Source organism: Melanotaenia boesemani, chromosome 18 (assembly GCF_017639745.1).
Source record: "Melanotaenia boesemani isolate fMelBoe1 chromosome 18, fMelBoe1.pri, whole genome shotgun sequence".
Lineage (NCBI taxonomy): Eukaryota > Metazoa > Chordata > Actinopteri > Atheriniformes > Melanotaeniidae > Melanotaenia > Melanotaenia boesemani.
Genome location: NC_055699.1, coordinates 16,150,927 through 16,163,817, shown reverse-complemented (window position 1 = coordinate 16,163,817; position 12,891 = coordinate 16,150,927). Strand labels below are relative to the sequence as shown.

Below are 12,891 nucleotides of genomic sequence, written 5' to 3'. Positions count from 1 at the left end.
GTTTTTGAGGTATTGACGTTTCCACTGATATGACCCTGGTTATCTGTCAAGTGCGGAGCTGAAGTGTAATGGCTTCGTAATTGGATAAGATATAGAATTCTTGTTGGGGGGGGGGGGGGTTAAATTTTATCTTATGTCTGTCATTTTTCATTCCTTCTCCACTATGCTTAGTGCTTTTTTCTGCTCGCTTGTACTGTTTTTAGATGTACTACCTCCTTTGCTTTCACTTTGTCACCATTATACTGTTGTCTTTCCTGTTTTTATAAAAAAGAAAAATGGACACTCTCTCTCACTGGTGCTTACAGCCTATTAATGTCTCATCTATATTGTCAACCTTCTAAAAAATAAAAAAAAGCTAAATATATGTAACAAAAATGGCTTCAACAAAGCCCTTTCACATCACGATTCTCACATTCTCTCAATACTTCACAATCCTGTTTGTTTTATATGTGTGTCCATACAAAAGCATAGACATCTGGTTTGTCCACCTTTTTGGACATCTTCCTAGTGTTACACTAGTTGATTTCCCTGACATTAGCCAACACAAATTGTATTCACTTTCATTTTTTGATGGCACAAGGAATTTGGGTAATTGGGAGCATTCCCAGTGTTATTTTCTGTAGCCTTCTGTCAAGCAGTTGCCTCTCTCTTTTGTTTCAGCATCATTTAACCTGAAGCTCATTTAACTTGCAAGGTCTTGGAGAGTTTTGCTCTGCCTTAAGTAGGCAACTGGAAGTTTGAATGGTACAAGTTTTAGAGAATATGAGTGTTGGTCTGGAAACTATAGAGTCTTGAGGTTTCATACTATCATAAGAATGATCACTGCTACTGACTGGATAGGAAAACAAACACAGCCATTAATTCTAGCAGTCACCATTGTAGCCAGGGGAAAATGCCACTGAAGCTCTCTTCTTTGATGTTTTCAGAGATAGTCATTTTCTTCAAAGCAATGGATCCCCTTGGTGGAACATATTTCTTACTTCAGTGCATCAACCTTTCAGCTTGGGAGATACCTCAGAATATGTTTGTGAACCTTTTTACCGGCATAATGAAAGGTATAGATGAGGTCAAATGAATCAGCTCTCAACTTCTAAACATGCTGGATGCCTTGGAGGCAGTTACATCTGTTTGTAGATGTTCTGCTTGATTTGGGGATTTTAAATTTTTATTTATTTACTTTTTAAATTGCTCTTACCTTGTTTTAAACATTTTAGCCAGTTTGAATGTGTTTTGTTGAGTGTCTGTAAAATTTTTAACTGCTCTTTTGCAGTTTTGGCCAGGACATTCTTGGAAAAGAGATTTTAATCTCAATAAGATTCTTCCTGGTTAAATAAAGGAAAAAAATGCACATGACCCATTTGGAGAATTACGAAGATATGTCTATTCTATTTACCTGAACTCTAATGTAATGTATGTTGAGAAAAGAAAATAAGTTTTCTGTCAGAATGAAAAATCTGTTAATTCTTTACCTTAGGTACCTTCGTTAAACTAGGTTAGATGAGGACTCTGAAGTGAGTTGTGATGTAAATAAAACAGTACACACATTTTGACTTGTTCGTATTCCTGTTTAATTTATCATAAATGTTCTCATAATCTAATTATAGGTTGTTGAACTGACAAGTGACTACATATGTACTCACCTAGCAAACCTAGCCTTTTAAAATGCCACATTATGTCTTGCCTATCAACAAGAAAAGGGAAACCGTTCTGAAATGGCATACATGCAATTTCTTTCCCTCTTTAAGTTGAAGTGTGTGCTGCATTGAAGAATGAATAATTATTGGAAAACAGAACTCATCATCATAAATCACCTTCATAGTCAGGTGGATCAACCAACCTTGTATGAAGAGGTCAGACTACCTTTTTTCTCTTAAGTCAGTGACTATCTTGGAATAAATGCCTGGGCTTCTCTGCTGGACACTGACTATTAATAACAGGATTGACTAAAGCCGTATAACACTTTTGTATTATATACATAAAATATCATTGTGGCGGCACCCTGCTGCATCTCTTCCTAGCCTAGACTCCAGAATTAATCTGCCTTTAACAAAAGCAGCTTTCATTTCCTTTTTGTTAACATTTATTAACTGGACCTATTGTATTTATTTTTATAATATACAGTCTTCGAGGTAGACAACCTTTTATGTCCCATTCATTATAAAATGTCACCGACTCTGCAGGTGCTGGTGGATGGTCACCTCTGGACAGCGACCATTACCAGTGGCTACAGGTGGACCTTGGATCTAGAAAGCAAATTAGTGCCATAGCAACGCAGGGCCGCTACAGCAGTTCAGATTGGACGACGAGGTACCGTCTCCTCTACAGTGACACAGGAATGAACTGGAAACCATATCACCAAGATGGTAACATATGGGTGAGTAAATGAAGATTTATGTTACTTTCTGTTTGTGTATATGTATGTGTGTAGGTGTGTGTGTGTGTGTGTGTGCGTGTGTGTGTGTTTGTGGTTGTGGTATGGCAACAGGAAGAACCGTGTATTATAAAATGACATTGCAGCTGCTGCAATTCCACATCAAAGAGGACTGTTTGATGGCAAAATAAATAGTTAAAAATGTTTTTAAAGTGGCTCTATTATGCTCATTTCAGGCTAATTTATTTTTATTTGTGAGCCCTCAAGGGTAGGAATCAATCCAGCATTTTCAACAAACCCGTTTATTTTATATTGATCCTTTTCGTAGGCCCTCAGATCAGCTGCTGCCAGAAACAAGCAGAATGAGACGCTTCCACCCTGATGTAGGCTGCCTCTGATTGGTCAACTGCCGGGAGTTATTGTCAGGAGTGCACACTGTTTCATCATAGATACACCAGCAGAATTCGTAAACAAACCAAAGTAAAATAAATACTCAGTAAACAATGTCAACACAAAATATACAGCCGTACATGTTCGAGCATAAATCAGACCCCAAAAATGAGAGTAACAACTCAGCAAGTAATACTGCAGGATGTGTCTGTTTGGTAAATACTCTGCTTACCGGTTATAGTCCGATACAACGTTGTTTGTCGTCCTTTACTCACCCTTTATATTTGTACATGCCCCTGTTAATAGGGTACATGTGGCAAATGTATTACAGTCTATTACACCTATTGTTTCATGTGGCTAATCAGCTGGGTGTGTTTGGCCTGGCTGTTACATTTGTAGCATTTCCATCTACAGTGTTGATCGCTAACTATCTGGTCATCATTACACGTGTGTTACCTGCTGGTAGTGATCAGCTAAGGTAAGTGTGGGTTAATTCCTTTAGACTGACCGTTGCTCACACACTATGAAAACAAAACAGGCAACTTATTCAGTTTTATTTACAGCTTGTGGGTCAGGATCAGAAACGTGGTCCTTGCTTGTGAGAACTGATCCTCCTTTCAGCTAAAGCCTTTTAGCGAATCCCTCGTTGTACCGGCCCTCATTTATCCAGCAGTCTTTGGTGAAGTGCCGGTCACAAATACAAACATTGGCACAACAGTGGCTGGCTCCCATAAACAAACTCCATCCCTTGCTGTCTAACAGTTGTTTCTTTTGGGAATTTAAACAAATGTAGCTTTCCGTCATAGCCGAAGAAGCATTTCTTGTGCAACATGTTGACAAAGAAAACACAATGTCCACCGCGGTGTCTTCCGCCTTACACTGAGCAGTGAAGGTGAATGTGCCTTTCTTCTCATGAACATCCACAACCTGGAGAAGATGACCAACAACTGAGCTGTCAAGCTCCTGAAGTTTGCGGATGACACCACCCTCATTGGACTTATCTCTGGTGGGGATGAGTCAGCTTACAGGTGGGAGATTGCCCATCTGGTGTCTTGGTGCAGTCAGAACAGCCTGGAGCTCAATGCTCTTAAGACAGCGGAGTTGGCTGTGGACTTTAGAAAGAACACAGCCCCACCTGCCCCCATCACCCTTTGTGACTCCCCAGTCAGCACTGTGGAGTCCTTCTGCTTCCTGGGCACCATCATCAGCCAGGACCTCAAGTAGGAGCTGAACATCAGCTCTCTCAACAAGAAAGCCCAACAGAGGATGTACTTCCTGTGGCAGCTTAAGAATTTCAACCTGCAAAAGACAAAGATGGTGTACTTCTACACCTCCGTCATTGAGAAGGTGATTGGCTGCAATCTGCCCTACCTTGAGGACTTGTTCACCGCCAGGTCCATGAGGAAAGATTGTGGCTGACCCCTTCCACCCCGGTCACAAACCTCATGCCATAAAAACAGTTTCTTCCCCTCTGCAACCAGCCTCATCAATATGGCCCCCATATTACTCTGACACTGGTTCAACCATAACCCACCGCACTTTTTTGTATATATCCCCTCTTGTTGGCACCCACACACCAAAACAAATTCCTAATAAGATTAAATTTATCATACTATTAGCACTGTTTTCACTAAAAGTAACTTTCCAACCAAATATCTTAATCTTGCACTGATCAGGTCTGTATTGATAAACTACTGCGATCCATTTCAAGGCAGTATACAGATGTTAGCTCAGGCTATGTTTTCCTGATTTTTTTTTTTTTTTTTTTTTTCCCATCTTTACCCTGTTAGCAAGCACTTGAGTGGGGAAGCTGACAATCCGTGATCATTAGCTAATGGGTTAATGGCCCACACCATTCACTGTTGCTGTATAGTAGAAAGCTACAGGTGATAACAGATGGGAGATGAGAGGACAAGAATAGCCCTGTCATGAATTATGCACAAAGCTAAACAGCTGAAATCTAAACCCAGGATATGATGGGGAGGGCTGTGGGGTTGTTTGTGTGCTTATCTCCATTCTTGCTGTGCTTTTGTCTATTCGAGTCATGTCTGCTAGAGGTTGGTTTGTGACATTAAGAACAAGAAAATCTGAAATCCAACAGCCATGTTAAATATTATATGACATGATGTGCACAAAAAGATTGTAGGCTTTTTAAACTAGAAGCACTCAGAGAGCGTAAACCTCCACCAAGCCATTGTACTTTTTTTGCCATTGATTATAAGGATAATTATTTTAGTTAGAAGCTCAAAATTTTCCCTATCTCTTCATAGTGAAGGGTCCTTTAAAAATATCCTGGATCCAGATGGTGATCTAGAACCCACAAAATCTAATCACTTGTACTGTATTCAGTTTCTGAGATTTTCTAAAAATGTAATCAAAATCCGTCTTTAACTTTATGAGTTATGTTGCAAACAAACGTCACCCTATACACCATTTTAGTTAAGCAATGATTTCTAATACATTTAGTGGAGTACATGTTTGTCACACATAAATGTTTCAAATCAAACAAATTAAAATATTATAATAATAATAATAATAATAATAATAATAATAATAATAATAATAATAATAATATTAAATGAGTAAAAATGAATGGCGTTAATTAATCGTTGTGTTAACGCGCGAATAAACCCATTAACGTGCCCAGCCCTAATATATATATAAACAAAAGGGAATATTAACATAAAGTTAAAATAAAACAGTTAAATGACAATACAAATATAAATTTGTGTTATGCCAAATAGGTTTCTTAACGAAAAAAACATTTTTAAGACTATTTTTATATAATTTATTGGCATATCAATTTGTTATTTGAGCCCTTTTTATATATCTGTATTTAATTTTAATTTTGGCAGTACTGCCACACACCACCATACGCTTGAGGTCACACATCATGATGCCGTCATGAATAATCGATAAATCATTTTTAAAAGGTCTGACTTGATGAATGAATCAAATAATAGACACATTCATATTGTAGACCCAAGCTCCAGTAATGTTTGGAGAAATGCATTTAATTGCATTTCAAGTCAAAACTGTATTTAAAAACATGGAACATATCCCTCATCATAATAGAACAGACCCAAAGATGAAGTGATATTTGAAGTATTTTAACTAATAGCTCCAGCTATTCTCTAAGCGTCTTCTCCCCGTGTATGCGTGGGTTCTCTCCGGGTACTCCGGCTTCCTCCCACCATCCAAAGACATGCATGTTAGGTTAATTGATGACTCTAAATTCTCCCTAGGAGTGGCTGTGTGTGTGAATGGTTGTTTGTCCCCTATGTGTTGGCCCTGCGATGGACTGGTGACCTGTCCAGGGTGTACCCTGCCTCTCACTTGGTTAATGCTGGGATAGGCTCCAGCTTACCCGTGACCCTTAAAGGACTAAGCGGTTCAGAAAATGTATATATAATATATATGTATATATGTATAATGTATAGATGTGTATATATATATATATATATATATATATATATATATATATATATATATATATATATATATATATATATATATATATATATATATGTGTGTGTGAGTGAAATGCTGCAGCTTTCACCAACATATATGGAGACAGGTTCTAATGTAAAAATAGATGTGGAATAACTTGCAGTAGAAAATATACCAAAATAGTGCAGTGTGTTCAGATGTGACATACAACTCCTAGTGAAGCTTCTATAACAAACTAGTTGTTAATGAGAAAGCTCTTAAACATTTCTACTTTTGTGACAGGGTAAGAAGATAATGAGCAACCTCTTAAACTTGTTGAAGTCATGGACATTTTCTATTCTTAAATAGCATAAAACCTCCTTCAGACATTCATGGACTTAATGAGACTTTGACTTTGACTAGAAAGATCTGATATGTGAAGTTAATGATCTTGGTAAAGTGTCAGAAAGTATTATTCTCTTGCTTCTGTGTGTGTTTTCATGCCCAAAGTGTGAAGATTCTTGTGGCCATGGGGATTGCACATTGTATTTAGGCTCTGAAAGCCTAATCATTATTCTGTTTTTTTTTTGTTTTTTTTTTGTCCTTTATAACTGGTTGCAGTGACATATATGGGTCTTTTATGGTTAAAAGTAAATTAAGCTGTTGTTTTGGTGTGCTGCATCATAATTGTTTGGTGGTTATTATTCATTCTGAAGTGTTTTCCCTATGCCATTAACCCTGATTCATTGCATCTAATTTTTGTGCAAATAATCTGAAACACATTCATCTCCCTTTTGTTTTTTCAACCACAACTGACTTTTTTCCCTTCCTTTTTGCCTAGATGTTTGACACATATATTGCTTTTTAATTTATTGCCTGTGTTATTCAGAATGTTGCTTATGTAAACAAATATAGAGTCAATCATATCGAGTTGGACCTATCCCATCAATAACCCGTGTAACAAGAAAAAGTAGAGCGCTGTGTTTCTTTGTCTGTTGTCTTATTTAGAGGAGGCTATGGGATGGCAACAAGACACTTGCACACACGCGCACACACACACACACACACACATCTGCTATTTTTAAGCTTTCTGATGATTAAGATCAGCCTCTGCACAACTTTAAACCTTTTTTTCAGAAGTCTGTCTCTGTGTGTAAGAGCTGATAATATTGAAGCAATCAGTGCTATTGATCAAAGGAAAGGGTGTGGATGGTGGAGCACATAAGCCAGCTTAATGTTTCTCTCACGCACACACAAGCTACCATCAAGCCCTGTTTCAGCCCATTCAATCACATTCGGCTCAATCCCATTCACTGCTGGATGAGGCGCACACAGCGATCCCTGGAGAGAAACCCACCTGTCCTGCACTTTTATGCATGAAGGTTCTTTTCAGGAACCTTTTGCCACCAATCACCACCAGCTGTTACTCTCCACTGATGACTTAACTCTTCCCCTGCCAAACTAAGAGGACAGCTTTTAGTCAAAGCAAACATGTCAATGTCAGAGTAACTGTTACGACTGTATAATTCACGTAAAGGACAATCGGTAAAGATCTGGCAATGACAAATTAAATTATAATTTAATTATTAATAAAAATTTATTATAAGTGTGATAATTAAATACCATGCTATACATGAAGCGACAACTAACTACAAACCTAAATGAATCAGCTACAGAATCAGTTATTGATATGGATAAAGTAGCACTCTCTGGTTGGATTTATGTGTACATTTTATTTTTTATTTTGCTTGCATGGGATGAAGAAATCTTACATACTGAAGAGGCACTAAGGAATCTTGGCAGACTTTCTCAGTCACACACCCCCTAACGAAAGCTATTTCAGCATCAACCTTGAATCCTACCTGTTCCTTCTCTCTCCAGACAGTAAAAATTAGTCCTATGTTGACTCTTGAGTTATCTCTTGCTCTCTCTTTCTTTTCCCCTCTTCCTCCAATAATGTCCTCTTAACATCTCTTTGCTAAAGCCACTGTGTGTTCAAAATGGCCATTGTGTTGATGTCCATTTGCTCCCATGTGACACGGTCCATAAAGCAAAAGTCAGCTGTAACTTCATGCAGGGTCCCGAAAGCAAAAGTTGTGAGGTGCAGGTTCTCGGCCTCGGGGTGCTGCTGGGCAGCGCCGGCTCCAGAAATGTCACTGTGCCATCAAAGTCAGGAAAGCTGAGTTTTAAGGTCGGTAATTTACATAGTGCGACTTTAAGGTTATTTAAACAACATGATAATTATATATTTACTCATAATTTACTAAGTGCACTTAGACAATATTGCATTTAATTAAAATTTAATAACAATTATCGTTAGGCAATTTAAATTTTAATTGTATGGCTGCAATTTGTTATTAAAATGTAGAGAATGTCCTTGCCAGCTTTTAGGTGATCATCTTTTTGCATTTTTTGTCTTCTTACATGAGGTCCATGGCTGCAACACTCTGCCTTCATTGCCGTAATGTATGAACATAAAACTCTGAATGCGGCATGTGTTGAATTATTAGAAGTACTTAAACTAATCATTTAAATGGACATTTTGCACTTTTTTTTGTTCATAAATTTCTTTGCCATTACTCAAGTGCAGATGACATCAACAAGCTCCTACTGCTCCTTATCAAATTTATTATTCATACAGAAGCTTGAAGCTGAAAGTACAAGAGACTTTTTTGCAACCCTCACTTCACCCAACCTCCCTCCATTAAGGGTGAAGGGTTAAATTCCATAGTAAATTCAAGCACATTACTGGTATTAACAGGCATATCCAGTAGCTAACAGCAGTTGGCTTAGAACAAAGTGAGTCAATGACAACTGTTGAAAGGGATCGTTCCCTGTAAATTGAAATAACTTTTTTAAATAAACCACCACATTACAGGTGAATTACAGTCAGCTGTAACACTTGACAGGCCTACCCATCTAACACATATACAGCAGCAGCTACTTTATATATTTACATTCTCATATCTTGTGATGGATGGAGATTTAACTTCCCTTCATCTATCATTGTCATCACATACTGCTCTCCATGAGATTATTTAGTTGCTCTGACTCCCACCTTTGGACAATTTTTGACAAGTATTGGCACATTTAGCAATTCAATGAACCATTGAGGCTGGTGTGGATGCTGTTATTAAAAATGTTGAAACATCCCTTAAAAAGGAAACAAGGGCAGCAGGAGGTGGAAAGGTTAGAAAGAAACTTCTAATAGCTTGTTAGCTTCCACCCTCAGGTCACAAGCGATCTACCATCTGCTGAAGACAAATTTAATAACTGACTGAACGAATTGGTTTGACTTTACTGATCATATTTGATAACAATCAAGACAACCTATAAAATTTGTAGTTGTTGGACTTGTGCATGTAGACAAGATGGAATGCTTAAGCTTGATGTTCAATGAATTACAATGTATTGTATGTCCCTGTGGTATTTACGAAATAAAAAAAAAAAAAAAAAAAGTAAGACTAGCTTGTGCTAATCTGATGCTCACTGGCAGCTGCAGGATTTGTCCTTTTATAGCTCAAACATAAGTGGAAAATTTTCCATTTTATACAATTACAAATTACAAACAAAAGAGCCCATGTTGCTTCATAGCAAAACTTAAATACACACACACACATATATGTATGTATATACATATATATATATATATATATACACTAACCCTAATCATTCTTGAGAAATGGGAAAAAAGATGCCCTACATTGTTTTACATTTTACATAGTAAAATCAATAAATCAGTCATGATTGACATACTTAAAAAGTTAAATTGGAAGGAATTGTGTATACCTTTATTCTTTCCACATATTTTTAATCTTTTTTCTGAAATTTTTCTTAAACTATGGTCTGTAGTTAGAAGGTCCATGTTATTGTATTTTTCCGCAGCAAGAGTTCAAAGTATTGATCACTTTAAAAAAAAAAACCTTTAAAAACTCAAAAATTGTACATACATACACATCAAATTAAAAAGAAAGGTTGTATATATATACACTGATTAATGACATGAGCATGAAACAGTATTTTTTTTTATTAAATTCTGCCTTTCAAAGTGTTGTCTTCAGTTTATGTCAACTCCGTCAGATTTTTTCATCAACTTCATAAAATCAGGCAAGAAAATGATCAGCTATATCACTGAGGACCCCTTTTGTCTCCCTGGCTGTGCTGAATGCAACAATACCAAACACACACGGGTTAGTTTAAAACTTTTTAGACAAGCATTGTCAGTATTTCCACGGTCACAGCTGGATCATGTCAACACTGTCTCTCTGTTATGATTAAGTGTTTTAATCTTAAAACTAGCTGCAGTGTAGCTAGCTATTTTTGGAGGGAAAATGCACGCTCTTTTGTCGTCATCTCCGTCGGATTCTGTGTTTGACGGAGTTGACGTGTAAGCTGAGGGAGTTGACAAATCCAAATATTAGTGAAATTAATAAAGAAATAAAATGTTATTTCAGGGTGTAAATGTACATATTTAGCATGAATTATAGCAGTGGTTTCCAAACTTTTTCTGCAGGGCCCCTTTTCATCAACAGCGATAATGTCAAACTTGGCTTGATTCTGTCAGATGCTGATATTTTGAGACATACAACACACTGTGGTCTCTCTTCGTTGCCCACCACTGATTATTACCATTACTTGATCATTACCTGGTCAAGCCCAGGGACAGAGATGCCAGTACTTTCACAGATATGTCTATGTTATACTAGCAGACAGATTGTGAATTTTAGTAACTAATATAATAGTAATAATACTTTAAAGGATGACAAGACATACAGCTGATAAATCAGAGAAAAACCTTTTTGTTTTTTTATTTCTGTTTATAAAAATTAAACAAAGCAACTAAATAATGAGAAGGAGTTTAGCTGTTTATTGGAAAGAGTGGATGTAAGATCTAAGGTGGTACATCCGGAGGTGTAAACCTGTATAAAAAGTTTGAGATTCTGTGACAAATCTCTGCATTCATAGGTCTACTGCAAAAGAAATCAACAGCATCAGCTCTATGCACTTAAACATATACACATGTGCTTGGGAGGATTACATAGCAGCTGTGATGATAGTACAGAGAGAGATTATTTCATCACTGTGGCAAAATATCCAGGTTTCCTGTTATCTGTGTGGCTGTTAAGACATTTATTTTTTCTAAGACCCATCTGAGTTGTTATAGACAAGTTGGTAAACATCTGTATGGATATGCTTATTAGTCATGTGCTAAGTTGTCCTTCACTTCACTTCTTCACAACTAAGGGCTGTATGTATAATCTTTGTCACAAATTAAAACTAGGTCATGTGATATTAAAACAGAAGTGTCACAATCAAGATATATGTTCCTGTATCAGAGTAAATTCACCTGTAACACAATCAAAACATAAATGGTTATTCTTGCTAAAAGAAAACAAATATTGCTTTCCATAAAACCCTTGTAAAGTAATGTCTAATAAAAAAGCTGTTTAACAGGTGTTTTAATAGATGTCTCACACATGTTTATATTCAGCAGAGTCTCTGCTGTTTGTATAGTGTACTTGAAGCTGAAAAATTAGCAAAAAGTGGGCAGTGCTGTTCTCATGTTTTTGTTACAGTCCCGTATGATTGCTTGGGGTTTGAACTGTATTTCGTTTGGGTGGCAATACTCTTCTTGATGAGTATCTCCTTGTGATTTTGCTGTGCTTCATGTGAGGATTGGTATCTCATGCTTCCCCCTGTACAGGTGGCTCTTATCAAGAAGAAGTTAAATCACAATATTTTTTGAATTCATGTAGACAGCACCTTTGTAATGTAATCAAGGCCTAGCCGTGTAGAGGGCACCACAAATCTCAAAGTGAAACGATTTAAAATGGAATAAGTTTGGAAGAATTAGAATCATACTGACTTTTTTGTTATTTTATTTTATTTTATTTATTTTTTTTTTTACTTCTGTCCAGGGCATAGAGTAAGCAGAGAGAAATAATGGCCCGTAATTGGTGTCACCTACATATCGATGTTTGCTTACCTGCCAATAAAATATATGGCAAGCCTATATTTCCTCTTTAATGAATATGTGACTATTTCCATCTCAAACTTCCCTCTAGCAATAATGTCGGGAAAACCACATTAAATGGGGACTGAAAAATGAATTTACTTTGATTGCACTTTTCGTTTTTCTATTTTGTTGCACTTATGATAGGCACTTATTTGAAATATCATATTAATGAGTGGATAGGACATCTGAACAAGATATTATCTTATCAAGATATATCTTCAGATATTTAGAATCGTTTTCAAAACCTTTAAAGTATTTCATTTTTCTTTCTTTTTTCAGCTTTCTTTGGTTTTCTATTTGACATTATCAGGTTCTTCTACCAAAGCCTGATTTTGTTGACACATTGACTCATTTTCTTTACACATTGAACTACATTTATACACCAAATTTTCTTTCTTTTAGTGAAAAATTTCAGAGTTCATGAGTTTTTTTTTTTTTTTTCTTGAACTGTCTCATCTCTTTTTTCACTGGGTTTCTTTGCTATTGCACAACTGCTTTTTGGCCTTGTCCAGCTGTTCCTTTAAGGACTTAGTTTGTTGGAAGATGGATTCATGTTCTGTTCATCACTCTGTGCTTTCCAACCTTGTGCTCCTTTCCATCATGGCTTCTTCGCTAGCACAAAGCTGCTGTGGCTGATTGTTAAATTGGCTATATGATTGGATCAGGGCTACATTTAGTCTGTGCA

General features: G+C 36.7%; 1 protein-coding gene across 1 annotated transcript in view; it reads left to right on the top strand.

Moving 5' to 3' along the window:
• Window positions 1-12,891, top strand: part of cntnap2a (contactin associated protein 2a) — a 383,333-nt gene that overhangs the window by 163,388 nt on the left and 207,054 nt on the right. The window contains exon 3 of the mRNA XM_041967941.1: window positions 2,181-2,374. Coding sequence (XP_041823875.1) covers window positions 2,181-2,374 — 194 coding nt within the window. The remainder of the gene's footprint in view (window positions 1-2,180; window positions 2,375-12,891) is intronic.